This window comes from Diabrotica undecimpunctata, chromosome 2 (genome assembly GCF_040954645.1).
Source record: "Diabrotica undecimpunctata isolate CICGRU chromosome 2, icDiaUnde3, whole genome shotgun sequence".
Lineage (NCBI taxonomy): Eukaryota > Metazoa > Arthropoda > Insecta > Coleoptera > Chrysomelidae > Diabrotica > Diabrotica undecimpunctata.
In genome coordinates this window covers 132,827,045-132,850,266 of record NC_092804.1, presented here as the reverse complement: position 1 = coordinate 132,850,266, position 23,222 = coordinate 132,827,045, and the positions used below count along the sequence as shown (strand labels likewise).

Here is a 23,222-nt window from a genome sequence, read left to right as displayed (position 1 = left end):
CAACCTGCTTAACAGGGCCGCCGCTACCATGTGTGCCAAGTGTGCATCGCACACAGGCGGCCAACAATAGGGGCGGCCAAAAGCAGTCCACTGATGATAATATTTTTTTTAAACGAAAATAAATTCAAATAATTAAATAGTAATGATTCAGATAATTCTGTGAACTCTAATATTCCAAACAGTAATAATTATTCAGTACGTGATAATACTCAAATGCGTTTCATTTATCATGTATACTTCTTTTTTTCATCCTAATCTAAAAAAATTGTCAGAAAATATTATTCATTGTATGAACTGCCGCTCTTTTGCAGGTACAGTCATAAAGCAGTTTCGGGAATACTTTTTAATTTAAAGCGGCTGGCGGCTTTCGGACTTCAGTTATTTGGGATTTCACATGTAGATACTTTACAAGAATTAAGGCAAGTGGTTGTAAAGTTTCTGTTATAATATTGTTCCTATGGTTATGTTTATAGATGGGTTATTATGTCTTATATTTAGTCTTAGTTGAGAATTCGATGAATTTAGACAGGCTTTTGATAAACGATTTTGTTTGTAAAATATAGTAGTGTACCCGTTTTTTTGCACAGTAGGTACTGTATTTCGAAGTAACGTCAATATCAGAGCAATTTTATTCGTATACGCGTTACGGCTACATATTATTTGGAGAAACATTATTTATACAACTTATTTGAAGTGTTTTTGGATTTATTTTGTTAAATTCGCCCTCCTTCGTTCTTAAGCGGTAATTTCAAAATGTCTGAAAGAAAAAGAAAATGACTTTCAGGCTTTCAATATAGAAAAATAAAAGAGACAAAAACGAGAAAAAAAAACTTAGCGGTGCACTTGAATCATTTTTGATGAAAAACATACATGAAAATATAGAAGACTTGGATATAAATTTAGGACCTTCAACTTCAAGCGAAGTCCAAACCATAGAAAAAAGTACCAAATAATTGAATATTCCTGCGGACAGAGACGGAGGATTTGATGATAATAATAGCGATAGTGCGAGTGCTGATGCTGAAACGCCTGAACCTGAAACCACCAACCAAGATAGAACAATTAATGTTCCAGTTAATCTGGATTGCAGTGTAGGAAGCTCCAGCATATACTTGGTTTCAGATGATCCCGAAAAATGGCCTGCAAATATTCAAGTTGAAGTTCAAGTTGATTGTGAATCCAAGTTAAGTTCAATTTGTTGTTGAAAATTTTCCTCAGCAAATTACAAAAATTGACTTCCCCAGATATACAAGTAATAGGAAATTTTCAGAAACTTATTATTATCGCACATTACCTAATCAAGACCAAATAAGCACCTTCCAAAGTTGACATTTAAAACATTGTCGGACACGCGATGGGAGATTCGGATCGATGCAATCACACCATTCAAAACCCAGATTAGTGAAATATATAATGCTTTAGAAGAATTGCAAAATGATAATACAAGGGATATGAATACTAGGACTTTAGCAAAATCCCTTAAAAATAAAATTTGGAAATTCAAATTCGTGTGCTTTGTTGTAGTGTGGCAGATATTTTATTTGGTTAGCAAAATCCTTCAAAGTCCAAAATTTGACATAAAATCTTCACTTGATGCACTTGATAATTTAAAAAAATATTTCATAACCAAACGTTGTGATGAACATTTTCAAAATTTTGTAATTGAATCCAGAGAGATATCTACAAAAGCTAACATAGAAGAAAATTTCCCTACCTCATCTACCGAACGAATTAGAAGAAGAAAAGTGCATTTTGAATATGAAGGAGCTGATGAACCTATATTTTTTCCGGAATTGTCATTTAAAATAAATTTTTATTTTAAGATTTTGGATGCTGCCATAACAGCAATTGAAGAACGGTTCCAATTACTTTAACAGCACACAGACATTTTTAGTGTAATATATGGCATAACCAAAGTTAACAACGATGATGAACTTAAAACCAATTGTGAGAAAGTGAATCAAGCCCTTACAGACATAAACAGCTCAGAGACTGACATTAGTGCAACCGATTTATATGAAGAAATTAAAGCTATTCAACTATTTTTTTCCGCAGAAAAAAGTCCTAGTGATATTCTTGAATATATTTACGAAAATAATCTTGTATCAACATTTCCCAACTTAACTATAATAGTACGTATATTCCTAACTCTACCTGTTACTGTAGCTACGGGTGAGCGGTCGTTTTCAAAACTTAAGATTATTAAAAACTATTTGCGATCCTCAATGAAGCAAGATAGACTTTCTGCTTTAGCAATGTTATCTATAGAACATGAGGTGTGTGCGACATTGGACGTTAAAGATATTGTCAAAAAGTTTTCCGAGACGAAAGCCCGAAAAGTGCGTTTTTAGTTTTTTTATATGTTTATGTTTCTATTCACGGTTTATTTTAATTAAATGGACGTTTAAACTAGGATATTAGGATATACATATTCTGGACGTTGGATCATGGTTATTAAATTAGGATAAAAGACGTTTAAATTAGGATATTAGGATGCGATATTAGGATATTAGGATATACATTAGGATAATATATAAACGTTGGATCATGGAGATTAGTCTAAACGTTCAAGTAAGTATTTATTTATTTACAAATTATTATTGTTATATTATGCATCGTCTGCACATTTCTTTAAATAATAGTATGTATGTCTAAAGTGTTGGAAGGGGGGCGGCAAATATTAAGTTGCACACGGGCGGCCAATACCTTAGCGGCGGCCCTGCTGCTCAATATCTTCTCCTTCTAGTAAATTAATAAGAATTAAATCTTCAATTTTATTGTCATCGGCACCGGCTATTATTGCTGCATCAATTTCCGAATCAATTTTTCAATAAAAAACAAATACAGTATTCCTATTTCTCAACATTACTTTCTGGGTTACATTTAATCCCAAACCTCGGTTGTTATAATAGTTTCGTTCGCGGTAAGAATCCTGGACGCGTTCTGTACTGAGAGCGACTGCTAGTCCGAAATCTTGTCGTTCGCGGTAACTTAGTCCGTAGTTCACAACCAGTTCAACCGATTCTTGAGATTTGAAGAGAACTCTGAAGAAGAACTTCAAAGGTAATTTAAAAACCATTGTACTACAGTTCGACGATAAGCTGTATTTCGAGCATTTTAGGATCAGCCAAAGACTGTCAAACCAATTGGCTGAACGATTTGCTTCATACCAATACTACAGTGAACAACATGGTTCAGGAATGTCGCTGAGAGATTTAACATTCTGCATTTAAGATTGTAAAAAGAGTGTCTTACTTCTTAAGCAACTTATCTCTAGAAATTATTATTTTTTTTACAGCACAAATATTTGTATTTACATTTATTTATATATATTTCATATGATTTTGTAAGCAGTTTTATATTTTTATAATACTTTTTGTAATAAAAATATTTTTTATTTATATTAGATAGTTTCCTATTTTTTACGAATTTTTCTCCATTTTAAAGGTTTCTTTGGTAATTTTTTTAGTTTCCGAAACGTCAGTCTCAAAAAAGCCATTTTTTTCATGTTTTTGACTAAGTCCAAAAAAAAACTAGCGTTTTCCCGTTTTCTTTGATTTTTACCAGTTTTTTTTTATTCCACTTAAATATGGCATCTTCGCCATTACCCACGTAGCCACTGGTAGATGGTCCTGGTTGGAAATATAAAAACTCGTTCAAATCTATAAAACAAACATAATCATAAGATAGAGAACAACCTTTACGTACCAAGCTGGAACTTACCCATTTTATAGGACATACATTTATCCAAAAATCAAAAAAAGCTCTTCGACAAATCAGGCTAGGCTCTACAATAAAACAAACCAGGCACTAAAGACTGGATAAACGAAACCAAATAACGTTAAGTCCTATCGTACCCCACCGCAAAACATTTGCGATAACTCTCTTGATGTCTGTGTTTAAATAGACCGTTATCCGTTATTTGTTACATCTTGATGCGGTATTAACGGTTGACTTTGTAACTAAATATTTTGCATACCACATAGGGTATTGCTATAAAGGGTTGAAAATTGGGACATTGGGAGAAATTATTGGGGGTGGAGATAGAGCAAGCAAAATAAACTATACTTATGCGAACGGTACTCAGGGTTTATTTGGAGTAGCTGGGTCGTGGATAAGTGAGTGGCAAGGGGGTTGGATTGAAGCAACTACAAAAAAATGAAAAAAGGGGGGCTTACATGAATCTCCTGGAACAAATGTACAAACAAAACAACAGGAAGGACCTCTAGCTATTTAAAATGAGGACGCCGCTTCGAGGTGTCAAATTAAAACGACAAATGTGAGAAACAAATTGTTTTGGGGAAAAAATTGTAACGAAAATAATTTAGACATTTATTGTTGTCTCACCACAAACAGTTACAAAATATAAATGACACAAAAATACTATGTGAATAGTTACAAAATGTATACCAAAATAACCAAGAAAAACTTACATGTCCCATCTGTTTACAAACTCTGTTTACAAATGAGAGGTGCTACAAAACTTACAAAAAATTGTTACAAATAAAGAACATATATTTTTAATTATTACAAATTATTTACAAATCCTTATGAAAGCAATTATTATTATTAAAAAAAATGTCTCTCGTTACTTCGAAAGTTTAAAACAAAAAAAGTTACCTTGATTTCACTAAAATGCACTAAAACTTCTGGGGGAGGAAACTGAACTTACTAAAATTTCTGCCACTGGAACAAAAAACTGCATATCACACTGCGAATTATTGAGGTTGGAAGTTGGGGCACTGGAACACAAACTTTGGAAACGTTTCTCCTTAAAAAACTGCATCTATAATCTGGAACGACGACTAGAGACAAACAAAACGAGGATGGAAACAACGATTCTTCCAAACCTCACTTAAAACTGTAACTATTAACTTTACACTGCTACACATTTTCCCATGAAAAAAGGACGAAAAACGATGATATTACAAATTTAAAGAAAAATTTTGACTAATACTGTAAGCAACTGCAACCGACAGCGACTTCAGCGAGCGTGATGTGATTCTTAAAAATCATTAACAAAACATATTAACTGGAATATTTCGTTCATTTGACGACGAAAAATATCTTAAAGCGGTTTCGATCAAAAGGATAAAAAGGAAATACACATCTGTTTTACATAAACAAACTTTTAAAACTTGTCTATTATCGACCTCGGTGACGCTAAGAGGAATTGAAAAAATTTGGTGTTCTAATACATATACGAGGAGATTTCAATATTTACCAAGGAATTTACAAATGCTACAACTTTGCGATAGAGTTATAGAGATATATTACTGAATTTTTGAGACCAGCACAGCGTTATGAAGGGCAATGAATGAAGTAAGCTCCAAGTCCGAGCAACTCCAATTTGTTTATAAAAATTCTTAGATTTCTATAAATTTTGCTGGGCCAGAACTTTTTTTTAAATATAGAGATCTAATTCTAAACAGATTCTCTTTTTGGTCGATTATATTTTTATATAGGAATAAAAATACTTGCTCAAAAATTTTTTCAATCCCTTACTTATTGATTTGAAGTACACGCGCTTCCTTTAAATTACACACATTTTCAACTTAATGATTCTTATAGAAGTAGTCAAGTAAAAGATTAGAAAAAGTTTTATATGACCAATATAAGTGGAGCCTAGTTTGTTTAAAAAATCGCAGCTACTTTGTTTATAACAATTAAGAATGAAAATCATCGCCATTCAGTAGTTAAAGGCATATCTTTTTTAGGATATAATTTTTATTAAAAAAAGCCCTAGTTGTAGTCAAAAAACATGAGTAAAGTTGACTGTTTTTTCGAGTAGCCGAATTGTCTCGGTGGTGGGAGATTATTACACCAAATATCATGGCAAGTAAATGATTCGATTCATAATATTTTACTTAAATATGTTGATTATGTAAAAAAAATACAGTGTTTTGTCAAACCCAGTGTCATAGTTTTCGATACAAACGAGAATGAACTGAAACAGCTGAACGTCTTCGTCAGCAAAAATCTTTTGCTAAATTAAATTGCCTTTTGAATTAAATTTTAATAAAACTACAAATGGCTCTCTCAAACCAAAAGAGTTTTTAGCAGACGATAAGAATAAACAAAAACTCATTGATTTACTATGTATGAAGTTTGAAGCTGATTTAGAAACCTTAAAACACGAAGAAAATATGATAGTAGTAGGTGACGATACTGATTTACTTGTTCTGATGTCACAATTAGGAAATGAAACATCAAATATATTTTTCCATAAAATAGCAAGTGGTAAAAATCCAAATCAATTCTGTACTACTAATAGATTTAAAATTAAAGAATTGTACATTTTTTACCATCATTTGCACGGAATCTAGCATGCGTTTTCTGGTAATTAGAAATCCTGCTTGGGTTCTTTTTAGTAGCCAAACATGTCAACTTCATGCAGATGTCAAAAATACACTAATGGCTACATCCTACATCGCACTAAAATTTGACATGTGACTAAAAAAGGTTAGACTTTCTAGAACTAATGTTTTTTGTGATCACGGCGCCCTAATCGGCGAAGAAGAATAGATTGTCTCAGAAAATATTTATTATTTATGTACATAGTTTTAGTTCGTCATATTCTTAGGTTCTGATTTGGTATATTATTGTTTAATGCCATCTAATTTGCGCGTAATAACATATTGAACATCCGAAGCTAATAAAATGTCAAATTTCTTGCGTGACCAATTTATTGACGTTGGCAAAGTTAAAATTAAACATTATATTCTTGAAATGTTATAGAAGGCTCAAAATATATTTATAAGGCAGTTAGTTTGAGAAAAGTAACTGTTATTTTGAATTAAATATTACCAAAAACTAGTGGTGTGCCAATTTTGTCTAGAAAGAAACTATAGACACTGTAGAAACTATTCTACACTATATTATAATTTATCTATGTTATTTATTATTATATTTACCATAATAAAGAACATTAAGGTAAATAGCTCAAACGGTACAGTGTTTGTCACACGAGAGGTCCGTGTTCGACACCTGACACCGACAAAAACATCAAGATATTTTAAAAAATGTCTAAAGAACCAGTTTGAAGAAAATTGTCACAAAACCAGTGCTATATCTACGCGATTCCTACAGCCTCTGCCGAATCCCGGATTTCGATCTCCACCTTTCTCGGTCGGTCCATTCCTCCTCATTGGAGAAATGGATCATTCAATGGTCCATTCTTCTTATTTCTTTATTTGGGATGTAATTAAGTCTGAATATCCTACACGCTCTTCTTAGATAGTATATTTCTACCACTTCCAGTTTTTCTTCCCTTTCATCATCATTTGCCAATTTGTTTAGACTCGTATTTCAAAAAAATGTTTTACAACTGACGTGTAGATTGTCATTTTTGTTCGCAAACTAATTTTAGGAGACAAAAGTAATGAGTTTAGTGTCTATGGCGCATTTCGGCTTTGTTGTATTTTCTGCTAAATGTCTCGTTTCGATGTTCCTTCCTTCTCTATCACTGTTTCTAAGTATTGTAATCGAGAGTTGTGAGTCTCTCCCTTCTTCTTCTTCTTCGGCTTTTCCCATTATGAGTTCGCCATTTTCGTCCTTTACAGTACCCTATTTTCTCAGTAATCTTCTCTGAGGTCTTTATCTGTCATAGTATTTGTTTACGCAGGTTAATAATAACACTATTATTATATTTAATTTGAAAAGAAATAAATTTTATTGTTTTACAAGTACAAGTGTAAGGTGTACAGAGACCAACGACAAGTGACAAGTAAGTCATTAGACATCAATAAAAATAAAATGTGTTGCCAACATACATATAATAATTATAGTACTGAATTGTACAGCAACATCATTTCCTATGTATGTTTTTCATCTTGTAGCAGGTCTTCCTCTCCGACTTCTTCCCGGCGGGTCTTAGTTCAATATAATTTTAGGCCACTTGTGCTCTCGCATTCTTTGTACATATCCGTATCACTGCAGGACTCTGTTTTCCAACTTTTTTGTAATTGAGCATTCTGCTTCTATTCTGTTCCATATTTACTCTGTTTTTACTCTAGCTGCTCTGGTAATTTATAGACATCTTCTCATAAAGTCCAGTTTAACTGCTCTTATTTTATTTTATATTAATGTTGTCATTTGCAATACTTTTGTTCCATATAGGGTAGTATTGAACACTATGCTCTGAAAGATTCTTTTTTTGTTTTCTTTGGTTAGAGTGTCGTTCCATATCACTCCATGGAGTGCTTTTGTAGTTATTTTCTGCGTGCTATTTTTATTTCTATATCTCTTATAAAAGTATCATCTAGTCTTATCATTGACCCTAAATACTTAAAAGTCTTCCAACTCTTAATAGTCTCTTCTTTTAAATTTAGGTTTAAATCTGCAACCTCAGATCCAATACATAAGTATTCTGGCTTACACATATCTTACACATATTTATATTGAGTTGTCATAGCTCATATTCTTCCTTTAATTTCCTTATCATATATTCCATATCTTCCCCTGTCTTGTGCAAAAATGACCTGGTCATCTGCGAAAACTAGTCCATATAATATATTCTTTTGTGCTGGTATGCCCATTTTTCCGCATTTTCTATACCATCTACTCAAAGCCTCATCTATGTATATATATATATATATATATATATATATATATATATATATATATATATATATATATATATATATATGGACATGGACAAAAATGGACTCCGCTGCTTCTACGCCGATAAATCATCATATTACGCCATACAATTAAGAAGTTCTGCATGGGAGCCAGCAAACGAAAATGGATCTTACATCGACTGAAATAAATCAATATTAAGTGTGCAATGATCAACAATTACAAAAGAACTGTAAAACAGTCAAAAATCAACTATTACTGGCCGAATTCGCCAGCATCTACTTCTAATAAATTTGAGGTTCTAAGCAAAGACACCGAGTAACCAGAGAAATCAGACAAAGAACTTAAATCTCCACCAATATTTATTCAAAGAGTAAAAAATATAAGTCTATTAATGGAGCTACTAAATCTAAAAACCCCAAATTTTTATAAACTGAAAGTTCTCAATTTTGACCAAGTAAACGTACAACAAGTACTGCAAAAGAAAAAATTTACCACACTTATTGCTAAGCAAACCTTACCCTAAAGCCACTCAGTATCTGCACAACCTATACAACCTGGCATCAGCTTTGCCTAAGTCGCTAGTAACAAGAATGTTTACGAAATACAGAGTACCAATATGATCCAAACGAAAACCAAAAACGACATGAAGTACCTATAAGGCACGTTAAAAACACTAATGGTACAAATTATGGGCACTATACTAAACCTACTCACAACTGTTACCACTTAAATTTCAAAATGAATAAGTTCATCAAAATAGTTACTTGGAACACCATCGGTCTAGCACAACATGCCCATAAGGCCAAAGTTTATATAACAAATCACAATATTGACACAATGTTAATATCTTAAACTCATTTTACAAATTGAAGTTAGATCAAAATTCCAAACTACTTGATATATAATACAAAGCATCCAGATGGCACCGCACATAAATTTACGAATTAGCAAATGTTGCGAAATATTATTGATAACAAAGTGAATACTAAATACCTCTGAAAAGTAACGGTGATATAGACGAAGCTGTTGAACAATTTACTAAAATAATACAAAAGGTAGCTTGACAGTCAATATCAACTAGACCATTGGAAACTAAACAACAATACCTGCCTAATGAAATCAAAGAAAAAACTGTAGAAAAGCGAAGACATGGCAGACAGAATATGCATTGAACGAAGCTACCGTCCTTTTAAAAATTCTTGTAAATAATCATAAGGATAATAGTATTCAGTATTACCTGAAAAACTTATCAGCAACGGACATCAGTGAGTACTCGCCTTGGAAGGTAACACGGAATTTAAATCGACCTCAATTAACCAACCCACCTATTTAAATAGGTAATGGACGATGGGCTAGGACCAACAAAGAAAAATCAGAAGGGTTTGTCGATCATCTGGTGAATGTAGAAATGTAGAAACATCGTATAAACTTGAACGACCCTTGGAAAAATTAACTATCAAGCAATTTCACCAGAAGATATAATTAGACTTAAACTCTAAAAAGTCTCCTGGATCCGATCTGATTATTGCTAAAATCCTCAAAGAACTCTTAAAAAAAGGAATCCTAAGAACGGGCCACTACCCCGTACTACATTCTATGGAAAGTGGCATATATTATTGCAATACGTAAGCCAGGTAAACCAAAAGTCCTACGTGTCATTACAAATGTATCATGGTATGTACTAATCAGTTCATTACTCATGACCTTCAAGTCAAGACTGTTAATGAAGAGATCACAAATTGCTCCCAATGATCTTTTAACGAGATTTCTAAACTTACTGGAGTTATTTTTATATTTTTTCTATAAATACCAAATTTATAAATAATTTTTGTTACAATTAAAATACAAAAAATAATTATAGCCACTATTTTGTATATTGTTGCAAAAAAAACTGTTTATTTGAGTATAATTCCGGTTATCGCTTCTTACACCCTTTCAGTTTGAATCAATGAATTCACTCTAGTTCACAGAATTATAAGACTATATTTCTCAACCTATTACTCAACTATCGGCCGACCTGACATACCCACAAATTACAATTCAAAGCGGCAGATTCACTTTAGATTTTATACTACGTATGAAAAATTTCTGACTGGAAGATGACTCGAATCAAATAAACAACAACTGTAACATTCAAAATAAAGTCGCTAGTATTCTGAGCTATCAGGCCGACAGGAAATTGTTTATTTCTATGTAAAATTAATCAAACTATCCTTTTACTGTCAGATACTAAAAGTTGTACTTCTGTATTAAGTAATATTTTTCAGATATATGAACGCAATTTAATTAGAAGAAATACCATTTTTATCTTTTATTGGGGAAAACCACCGTTTACAAGATATTTTACCAGAAATATTCCCTACTCAATAAAAGCCTATGCAATTACAAATCCAAGAAATAATACGTAAGTATATTTTATTTATTAGAGTCATTCTTAATCTAGTTTTAGTTTTTGGTTTGTTTTGTTTTATTTGGTTACTTTTTAATTGAGATCTTTTTATTTCTGTACATACTTTTTCTTCTTATTTAAGTGCCTTATCTCCAAGACCATTGGCGACCATTGGCCGTTGGCACAGTTTTTTACTTTGTCTACATCGGACCTATTTATAGTGTCATGGTGCTAACTACATACTACTGGCAGAGGTTCTTGAGCCAGGATGTTCTTCATCGTCCAGGACCACGTTTCCCTTATATTTTACCTGAATAATTCTATATAGTAATTTATATTTAGGATTTCTCATCACGTGGATAAATTTTACTTAACTCTTTGTTTAGACGCCGTAAAACTGCTTCATTCGTCGCTCCGTCCATCCACGATTTCCTCAACACTCGATTGTTGCGAGAAAAGTATTTTTTTTATGAATACAATCCGTCACCATACCTATGCTGTGGGTTTTTTGTTTGTAGATACCGAATAGTATAATTTCTATTCTAGGCTTCAATTAATATACGTATACCGCAGCATATTTTGTCTCCTATGCTGTTCAACCTCTATGTGGAGAATGTTTTTGCAGAGGCACTTGAAGGCAGTGATTGTGGTATAAAGGTCAACGGGTACCCGATAAATAACATTCGTTACGCTGACGACACCGCAATAATCACAGATAACGAACATGATATGCAGTTGATACTAAATAAAATAAACACCACAGGAAAAACATATGGCCTGAAGATAAATGCTGGAAAAACAAAATGCATGACAATAAGAAAGGGCGCATTTTTCAGAGTACAACTGCACGTAGATATTGCTCCAATCGAGCAAGTGAAAACATTCAAATACTTGGGAATGATGGTGAATGACCAATGGGATCCTCAATAAGAAATAAAATGCCGTACCGAACAAGCAAGACAAGCTTTTCTTAAATTTAAACCGCTACTTTGTAACCGCAATATTTCCTTCAATCTCCGTTACAGAATGGTTAAGTGCTATGTATGGTTCATATTGTTATACGGCATGGAGACATGGACGTTGAAAATATCTTCCATTAACAAGTTGGAAGCCTTCGAAATGTGGACCTTGCGAAGAATGTTCCGCATACCATGGACAGATAGGGTGAGAAACGAGGAAGTCCTAAGAAGAGCAAATACTGAGAGAGAATTGCTCAGCTTGATCAAGGCACGAAAGATTGGATACCTGGGCCACATCCTGAGAGGGGAAAAATAAGCAATCCCTCAACTAATTATCCAAGGAAAGATTGAGGGCAAGAGAAGAGTAGGTCGCAAACAAATGTCGTGGCTGCGAAATATAAAGAACTGGACAGGCGTAACTAACACTGGCGAAATTTTGCATGCCGCAAAAGACAGACGTCTGACCTTAAGATAATTCGCCAACGCACTATAGGTGCACGGCACCATAAGAAGAAGATACCGCAGCAAACTATTTAGAATTTCTATTCCTACTCCAGTCGTCAGAGACGAAAATGAGACTGAACCTCTAAAAATCATAATAACAACCTGAATGTTGTCAAAAATGTTAATTTTAGAACACAAAAAAAGTTTTACCACTTAGACTTTACCCTAAAATCCTCCTTGTAAGGGGGGGGGGGAAATCGATTTACCAAGAATTTTTTTTTGTTTATTGGATTTGGCTTTACAAGGAGGACACTTTTCAAGCTCAGGGATTCATCAGAGCGGTTTTATTGTAACAAACAAGACATAAACCACGGTTAGGTAGGTGGGCATACAAAGGAAATGTTCATACATACGATCAATTTTACACTCATACCTTTAATTTAATTTTTACAAGAAATATCATAATGATCTTAAATTTTTTTATATTGTCTTCACTTTACATGGAGAAGATTTACGTTTAATGGTGTACTTAAACCCTCTTTTATCAATTCTTTTACGATGTAGTGGCCAGTTGAAAAATATGTGATTTAAATCAGCTAAACTAGTTCCACACTCACGTCGGTCTCTTGGGAGAACTCCTATTTTGTGTAGATGTTTCGGAAAACATCCATGATCCTACTTTTAATCTTAAGACAGTTGACACTGTGTTTCTGCTTAGTGTAACATCTTTGTCAAATTGTTTTACACCTACTGTTGGTTGTAATTTGTATAAATTAGTGCCTGTGCTTTCACCAAACTGAATCCATCGTCTGTCCCAGTTAAATTTAATATGTTGTTTGATATAGGCAAGTAGGTCACATGTGTTGAATTCTTCTATCAAAATATGTGGGTGCTGTAATGGATTTTTAGCTATAGAATCAGCAATAATATTGCCAAAACTATCTGAGTGCCCCTTAACCCATACAAATTTAACACCATATGGATCTGGCAGTTTTAGTAACTATTAAAAAATTTCTAATATGAATATATTGCTATTGATTGTAAATTAAAAGTTTTGTAAGGAGTGTAATACTGAAAGTGAATCACTGCATATGACAATTTTGTTCCACTGGTTTTCACAGCACAATTCAAGGGCTTTGTATATAGCACATGCTTCAGCAGAAAAGATGTAGGATTGATTATTTAAAATAAATGATTTTTTAATCTTCATTTTTGGTACAAAGTAAGCACTGCTTGTACATGTTGGTGATTTTGACTCGTCTGTATAGATAACAATATGGTCTGAATAGCCACTAAGATTTCTTTGTGAGTAGTGTAACAAAATTCGTTTTGGTATTTAGAAATAATAATATTTGTAGTTAAAACACTTGTTAGTTGTGGTATATCCAACTATTCTCAGATGAGATTACAAGGGGAATTTATTAACTTGAGTTCGCTGCAAGTTATAACTGCTCTTGCAAGTGGTGGTGAGTTTTTTTAATGAACAATGTGGATGTTAAATCAACTGTATTTAATTCAATAATTATTTTTGCATTATAAGTGCCACGATAATGTTGGTTTAGGAAATATTTGCTTGCCAGATATTCTATGCGCGATGAGAGTGGGTTTTCAGATGCTAGAACTAGGGTGGCTTCATTTGGAGTATTTTTCATCAATCGTAACACAATTCTTAGAGCTTTAAATTGGATTCTATCAAGTTTACTTAAATTGGTTATGTGACCAATATACCAAACAGCAGTAATCTATAATAGATCTTATATAGGCTCGATATAAATTCAATGCAATGTTTTGATCTACACCCCACGATCTCTTACACATCATTTTAAGAAAATTAATACCTTTTTCGCAGCGACCAATTGTATAATTAATATTTTGAGTCCAAAGCAATTTTCTGTCAAGTACGACACCAAGATATCGAAATTCCGAAACAATTGGAATATCATTCCCATGTAAGGTTAAAACGTAATCTTTAATAGGGTGTTTTCTTAAAAAAAAATACTACGGCATATTTTTGGTACGAAATATTGAATCCATTTAACCAAGTCCAATTATCCAAGTTGTACATAATATGTTTGAGTTCAGTAGTGCTTTCACTGTACGTTTTCTTATGTGAGTAGATGGCAATATCCTCAACATATTATAAGCAAACAATATTGGGAGACCATAATTTGTGCAAATCGTATGTGTACAAATTAAAAAGAAGTGGACTTAAAACAGCTCCCTGTGGAATACCTTTTGATGTAATCTTGGGTCCAATAATATTGTGACCTACTCTTATCGATACACTTCTGTCTTTGTATAGATTTGATAGTAAATGTGCTATCGATTTTGGAATGCCAAGAAACACACGTTTATCACAGAGTATATTTAAATCAATACCTATTGTCATATGCACTTTTTATGTCGATAAACAATGCACCTGTTGTCAGGGAATTAGAAAAACCAATTTGAACATCTGTAGTCTGACGAACTACTGCATCCATGGTTCCATAGCCTTGTTTAAATCCATATTGTGTTGCTGGTAGCATATTATGCCGCCGTAACCAAATTTCCATTCTCAATTTTAGAATTCTTTCAAATGTTTTAAAAATGCATGACAATAATGTTATTGGTCTATATGATTCCGGATTATCTTTATCTTTTCCCGGTTTTAGATTTAATATAATAAAGCAATCATTAAATTTGTAAGGAGATAGTCCAGTTTGCAAAATACAGTTATAAATATGTAGTAGTAGTCTTTTAGCTATTACACCTCTCAACACAGCTATTTCGTATAGCAACCAACAGTCATCATAGCCGGAATGATGGCCAACGTTCGGAACGGACAAGCACCCTAAGAAGAAGAAGAACCCATTTTTTGTAACATAATAAATATAAGAAATCTGATCTGGACCTGGAGCTGTGTTTTTGGATATCTTGATGGCATATTCCAGTTCTGATGATGTTATTTCTTTTAATAGTAATTTTTTGAGTAGAATGAACCGTTCTCTTAGAAACAATGATCGAAGAGATCGGCAATTTTGAATGTCAGTTACCCGCTCGAAATCAATGTTTAATAGAATTTTTTTTCAGATCGACGGTAACAATTCGATATCTTTTGATTCGAGTGTCCTGTCGACAAAAATCAAGATGCGTTTTAAAGTTAAGGAGTGCTGCTTTTGTCTGCAATTTTTGTATTTTGTCGCAAATAAACTGTAGTTTTTAAAAATGTGTTAAATATATAACCGTGGCGCGATTGTTGCTATTTTTTATGATTCCCATTAATTAACGATTAAAAAAATGTTTTAAAATGAAATAGGTCCAAAATACTTATCGGGAAATGATAGAACAAGGTTTGAACTTGAATTTAGGTTTGTGGTGAATTCAAAAATAATGCGTTTTACTTGTGTTTTTGAGCTTTGAAAATCATAACTTTGCGCTTTTATCAGTTTTAAATTGATTACTGAACTCGAAAACAATTAAGATTACAGAAAAATTCAAAAAATATTTGTCCGTGCCAAAAAAATTAATTGTTATAATTTGTTAAAAAAATTGTTTAAAAAAATTTGAACAACTTTTTGCCTGGGCAACCTCTTGAACCTTAGTTTGGGGTATCTCATGAAATTATAGGCAAAAAAATCTCATTGGAATATTTTTCCGAACGAACCCGAGCTTTTCGCCTTGTCTAAATCATTATTTCGTGAGAAAATATTTATAGGAATAAAAATGTATGTACAGAAATTTGTTTTCAAGGTCATATAAAAAGTGTTTGAAAATATAGGCTACTGTAACATACAAATGGGAGAAAGAAATCCATAATTAAAAGCATTATGTTAGTATACATTCAATCAACTTTTAGAAATACCAGTCACGATAGTTCACGAGTCATTGATAAAAATCGTCATATTAGTAGATAAAATTCGAAAAAAGACTATCGGATAAGCAAAACAAAAATATAAAGAAGTTGGAAATAATTTTGCAAAAATAATTTTAGAAAATTATGTCAAAAAGATATTTAAAAATAATTTTAATTATATCCTTGAAATTATAATTTAATGCTTATGAATTTGTAGTAAGTATTTGTAATATTAAAGATGCGTATCTAATATCATTAAAGAAGAATGAAACTTAATGTAGACATGAAAGAATGAACACAAATGAGGGGCTGAGAGGAAAAGTGGTACAAGTGACATTTAGATAGTTTTGAGAAAATGAGAGTTAAAGTTTAAGTAGTGGCACAAAAAGACCAAACAAAATTTTAAAATCTAATCAAGATATTATTATTAGTAAGTTCTTAATGTTTTCATGTCCAGTTTTTACAAGCATATACATTTAGTTTTTTTGAAACATTTTTTACAAAATGTACATGTACCATTTTTGTTGTTTAGAGTAAAAATGGTACAAGTAAATATTACCATGAGTAAATAAATAAATAATATCTTTTATAAAAGAAATACACGTAATTTTTTGAACATTTATTTAAGAAGCTACATTAGATACGAAAACAAAATGTATATTGCACAAAAATACAGAAACAAAAAATGCATAAAAATAATAACGAAATGATATTATATAGACGTGCTACCAACTGAGCTAAATATCTTCCTCATCATCATAGTCGCTCAAAAGTATTTTATCATTGTCGTCTACCTCATCGTCATCTTCATTGTCCTTCTCTTTTCTTTCTTCAGGTTGCATTGGCTTCTTTTTCTGACCTTGTTTTCCCTTCTTCGCAGTGTGATTGAGCTGATTGTAAAATTGATGGTAAATTGGTGGCACAAAGCATAGTAGGTCTTGTAAATTCTTCCATTTTTCATACTTCAGACTCATGGGTGAACTATTCAGTTGGCTAAGACTAATATTCTGAGGTGGTCTTCCACGCATCTTCTTCATACAGTTAACAGTTATAAATTCAGTCTCTTCATTGAGAGTGTACTTGAATTTCATAGTAAATGGGTCTTTCTTCTCAAACCGAATCCATTTTATTTCTCTCCATTTTATCTGATTATTCTCATCATCCTTTTTAATATTTTCCTGCACGTACTCGTTGAAGTTTTCGAGTGAAATGAAGTGTTCCATCTTCATTTCTTCACATTTAAACTTCTTAGAACTGTTTCTCACAGCGTTCATCCACTCACTGGGTACAAAAATATAAGGTACTTGCTTTTTGTACTTTTCAATGACTCCGAAATCTTCATCGCATTCCATGAAGGTATGTCCCGGTTCAAGGAATTTGTGGTCTATTATTTCTAGCTGAGTTTCTTTAACCACATACATAAAAAATTTCACAATATTTTTATTCTTATTTTGTCCCGAACAAGAATCACTAAATGCAATAAGATGTCGTGTATTTTGATTAAGACCAGCAATAAATTTCCAAAGACATGAAGAAACTTCCATAGAGCCTCTGGATGCTACCGATTCATCCCACATATACATTGAAGCACATTTCTTGCCCAAATTATGGACTCTTTTTGCCTCTTTTTTGGCTTGTATTCCCGATTCGGCTTTTCGGTGATGAAGCTCTCTCTCGCACATTATTTTCTTTTTATCTGACTCACTTGTGCACGATTTTATTGATGTTTCGAACTTATCGCACTTATTACAAGTATCGGACAAGGGATGATGAAAACTTAGATTAAATTCGGTATCAAACACTCTCCTGTAGAACCATTCCTTGACAGGAGCTTCGTTATTTTCTTGACAATGCTCTAGGTAACACTTATACATTTTTCTTATGGTCAAAAATGAAGGAAGGTACCGTCTACGGGGATTGTAATGTCTGGTGTAATGGCTGGTATATTTTGGAAACATATCAATATGTCGTTTTACCTTATCAATTACATCCTGTGATAGTTTATTGGGACATGGAGCTCTTCCTCTTTTATCAACAGCGGTGATTCCAACGTCAGATATCCCATTTAAAATTCTCGAATAACGTCCATTGCTGATATCCAAAGTTTTTAAGAAAAACATTTTGCAAACTCTCATATTTTTTAGTTTGATAGTAACGCTCTTTCCTTTATTAGTAACAGCTTCTGTACGTCGTCGTTTGGGCAAAGCGATCTCTGTACAAGACGTAATGAATGCATTCTGCAGATTCCAATTTCCTAGACCCCAGAATTGGTTAAATATTTCCTGTCTTTCTTCATCGGTGAATTTTTGACACTGAAATCTGCAAGCATGTATATAATTTTGCAAACTTCTTGCTTTTACTAACTTGTTTTTATAGCCTACGTAGTCCTCACCTGCATTTCTTTTTCGTTTTCTTACTTGCCTCTTATCTAAATCGCTATATCTCAAACGTTTTTTGCCCTTTTTCTTTAATGAACATCTGCAATGTTTTGTAGATCAAGATTACTATCGCTACTACTTTCTTCTATTGGACTATAGATTCTGTCCTCTTCTGAATCGTCATATTCCGAATAACTGTCAGATTCTGAAACAAAAAAGAAACATTTTAAGGTTATGCTATAAGTTTCTTTCAACTACTACTTTTTGAAGACATAGATAAATAAAATAACCCTATAAAATAACAATTGAAAAAATATAAAACGCATTGAAGACTTACCTTGCATTATTTTAAGGCTATTTCACAAATTGTATTAATATTCCTGCACACTTTTAAAACGTGGCTGTCACAAACAACTACATAAGGTTTAGAACAAAGGTGGGACATGTAACCTTGGACCACTTATACAGAAAACCATTACCAGAAATTGGTGAGAGCTTTTACTTCTCACATACAGATGTCCGTACTGTAGTGTGTTTTGTACTTGTACCATTTTTATATTAATAAATCTCAACATCCTCTAGCCACTCATGCACATATCTCACTTTTATACAAAATGTCACTTGTACCACTTTTCCTCTCAGCCCCTCAAATATTGATTTTGTCTGTTGCAGTTATCGCTTGTACTATAGCCAAGCTACATCTCACAAACAGCATCATTTAGAAATGGTAAACTGGTGGAATCAAGACATGGGTATTTTTCATCATCCCACTTTACCCATTACAAAGTCAGTATATAAAGATTTTAAAGGGCGTGTTCTACGGGTTCCCGTTCTTCACGTAAGTCAGTTCATATATGTTATTATTCTTATTAAAATTGTTAATTAAGAACAACTGCAAACACTTAGTATTATGTTATATTGAGATTGTTTGCTATAATTTATTCTGGATTAAGATCACCTAAGAGCTTAAACATGCGGATGTCTTCTGAGCGGCTTTTCGAAGACAGATTGAAGCCGGCTGTACATTTATATGAATAAACATAGACCACCGTCTCTTTGTCGTCCATTCCAGCGAAGGTAATTTTGACGACGATCCCATGGATACGATAACGTCGCAAGTCGCCCGACACTTCTCATACGGGCAACATGTGGTCGTTGGTTTGGGCGACCGGTATTTTCCTGTCACCTCACTACATGCGTCAAAAAAAATCAAATGTCCTTTTAGACATTCGAAAATAGTTTAAAAAACTGATCGTCATAGTTTCTATAATCTTTATACAACAGAAAGGATTGACCTTTATTTCGATCTTCTATGAGTGGATGAAACCAATAGGTTCAATTAATGCGCCGTCGCTTTTTCCTTCTCATTAACAACCAGCCAACAAGAGCAATGTTTCTTGTTCAAAATCCATTTTGAGACAGAATAATTTTCGCAGTCGTTTGTGACAATAATGTAGCCGCGCCGTCGGACATTACGACTAGCAGTCGTGTTATTCAGCGTCAACTAGCGACAATTAATTTATTCCAAATTTGGATTAATTCCCTGTATACGGGGTGAGTCATGAGGAACTTTACATACTTCTACCATATGTAGAGTCCCTCAGGGAGCATATCATGTGGCCACTAAAAAATGTCAACTCCTCTTCTTTATTAATTAACAGGGTGATTTGTGTAATTGACCATTTATTTCATTTTACTGTAGTGTTTATACGGCTCATTTGATTTTTTTAATTTTTGCATGATACAGTACACTACTATCAAGCATTCGACTGGTATTAGCTAAACTAAAAAATTCCAGGACTGGCTTTGGAAAAATTAATTTAGGGATTCGTATTAAATATTACACCCTGTATATATATTTTTTAAAATACAATAAGTGATTTTCAAACTACATAAATAGCCAATGAAAACGACATATGCGACAATGTTGTCGCACTTTTATTAAATTTTTAGTGAACGATCAAATCTTACCAAAAATAGAACAACCATAATGAAGTATCAAATTATAAGGTATTAATTTAAACAAATGTTATAAATTTCAAACATTTTAATTAAAATGAGTTCCTACAACATAATCTAATACGTAGAAAATTAACATCTTTACTGTCACTTTGTATTATCTCTACGATAGAATCAATTGTTTTTCAATTTTAAATTTTTACTCATAGATCGTATTGGGGCATTATTTTCGATAAATAATAAATTAAATTGATTAAAAAGTCAAACCTCTTGTATGTGTTAGTTTTTGTTGATTGTAAATGATTAAAATTTTATGTCAAATAATAATACATTACATCAACTGTACTAAATAAAAATAAATCTAAAAAAGTTTAAAATGAAGGTTGGCGTTGACCGTTTGACATTTCTTGATATTTTATACCCATTGTCATTATTGTCATTATCAATTGTTATTTATGTGTACAAGAATACATATTTCTTCTGTCACATCTACGTTAAGTACATTGTGTTAGTTTTGGTAGAGCTTTTGTTACTTTCGTTCAAAATGCCACATCAGATTTAGACCACAGAATATGCAGACATAATATTTGTTTATGGATTCTGTAATGGGAATGGTAGGGCTGCTAGTAGAGAATATCGCAGTAGATTTCCTAATCGTCGAACTCCCAGTCATCCAACATTTGGGTCAGTTTTTAATTATTTGCGAGAAAATGGCACTTTTCCTAGTGGAACAACAGAGCGACATGTAGATGAAGCGCAGGAAGATAATGTTACGTAAAAATATGAGTCATAGTTTTAACCTTTAAAACATGTTTTTAATCTAATATGTTGTAGAGTTTACGAGAGGCCTCGATTTACCTGAGCGACCTTCCAGATCCGATATGAGGGAAATCCAGTTTGCCTTTACCGTTTCGCCATCGAAGGTTTTAGACTATTCGAGATAACGGCACTGGTATATAATAACGGAACTTTATTTGGAAGGGACAGTTAATAAAGAAGATTCGCGCTCGCGATATTATTATTGTTACGCTCGCCTACTAATAAATTATTGTACATTTAGTGATAAATAAACTTATATAAATTATCGTGCCTTTTAATAAATTAAAGTAGGAACAATATAATAAATTAGTAAAGACATTATAAATTAAAGACATAACAATTAATAAATTCCTAACAGTGGTGCAGAAGTGTGATATAAAATAAATTGTGAAAATGGCTACGATTTATGAGCTGACAGTGACTAATTTAAGAAGACATCTTGAAGACAGAGAATTAGCTTCTACCGGAAAAAAGGCTGAGTTAGTCCAACGACTAAAGAACGCTTTGCTAGAAGAAGGACTAGATCCAGAGACTTATATATTTGAAGATGCTGTCCTCTCGTCGATTTCGAAAGTTTCTGGTGACATCGCATCATTAGAGAACAAAGTTTCTGACGATATTTCGAAAGTTTCTTCTGATGTAGCCAAAGTTTCTGGTGACATCGCGTCATTAGAAAACAAAGTTTCTAACGAGATTTCGTCCCTGGAAAGCAAAGTTTCTGCTAACATCTCTTCGGAAATCTCTAAAGTCACTTCTGAGATGTCTGCCCTCGACGATAGAATATCTTCGTTAAAAAACCAAGTTGCTGCCGATATGTCGGCCTTCGAAGAAAAGATGAAAGAGATGGAAAAGAAGCTGGAGGAAACAGGGACAGCAGAGAGAGGAAACAATCCAATTACAGCAGAGATAAAAGAAGACGAGACGAAATGTAAGTTGGAAACACGGCCGAAATTTGAAGGAAGTGGAAGTTCTGTGCATGTCAAAGTCCCAACTTTCGACGGAAAATCGTCATGGAACAACTACATGAAACAGTTCGAATCAGCTGCAAGAGCGAATGGATGGTCTGAAAAAGAAAAGGCTGTAAACCTGACTATCGCTCTTCGAGGAGATGCCTTAGATGTGCTTCAGACCATAGCCGTAGAGGAGACCGATGATTTCGAACAACTGAAGAAGAGGTTAAATATGCGATATGGCCACGAACATTTGGAGCATGTATATCAGTCGCAGCTTAAAAATCGTAGACAGAAGAAAGATGAGGCTCTTCAAGAATATGAAGTAGATATTGCCAGATTAGTACGATATGCTTATCCAACAGCTCCCGAAGACATGATGGAAAAGTTGGCCGTTCAAACGTTTATTGATGGTCTTCGTGATCATGAAATGCAGAGAACACTACGATTAGCTCGTCACAAGACGCTGGTTGATGTCTTATCCGCCGCCCTCGAATATGAGTCAGCTACGCAGGCCTCTGGCGGTTACAGTAAAGTTAGGACTGTAAAAGAGGAAGAAGATGAAGATAAACTTGACCAGCTCGTTAATATGATAAAAAGCATGACATACAAGAAAACGAAGACCATCAGATGCTGGAATTGTGGCGAAATAGGACACGTACGAAGCTCCTGTAAGCACCCTAGGTACGACGCAAATCAAGAAACTCACCATCAGGAAAACTAGAACGGGTCAGCCTTAGGGGGGCAGCTTCGACCCAGAACTTTTCCAAAGACCCTCTCATACTAATAGCTTCTTTGAAATGTCGTGAAGATAGTGTATATGTAGATGGAGACATAAATGGTAAAAAGCATACGTTGTTGGTGGATACCGGAGCGACCAGAACCATTATACGCCCGACAGTTATA

General features: G+C 33.3%; 2 protein-coding genes across 2 annotated transcripts in view; one reads left to right on the top strand and one right to left on the bottom strand.

Annotated features, from left to right (window-relative positions):
- The window catches only part of LOC140433923 (ionotropic receptor 40a-like), a 74,377-nt gene that overhangs the window by 5,438 nt on the left and 45,717 nt on the right, over positions 1-23,222 (top strand). The window contains exons 3-4 of the mRNA XM_072521895.1: positions 10,810-10,987; positions 19,261-19,426. Of these exons, the coding sequence (XP_072377996.1) occupies positions 10,810-10,987; positions 19,261-19,426 (344 nt within the window). The remainder of the gene's footprint in view (positions 1-10,809; positions 10,988-19,260; positions 19,427-23,222) is intronic.
- On the bottom strand, positions 16,518-18,998 carry LOC140434909 (uncharacterized). Its single transcript, XM_072523537.1, has 2 exons — positions 18,926-18,998; positions 16,518-18,793 (listed from the first exon to the last, which is right to left on the bottom strand). Exon 2 carries the CDS (start codon positions 18,343-18,345, stop codon positions 16,948-16,950), a length of 1,398 nt encoding a protein of 465 aa, XP_072379638.1. The 5' UTR covers positions 18,346-18,793; positions 18,926-18,998; the 3' UTR covers positions 16,518-16,947.

What these genes read in the sequence shown, in the direction of transcription:
- LOC140434909 (XM_072523537.1), bottom strand. Translation starts at nt 18,345, where the DNA reads ATGAGAGTTTGCAAAATGTTTTTCTTAAAAACTTTGGATATCAGCAAT.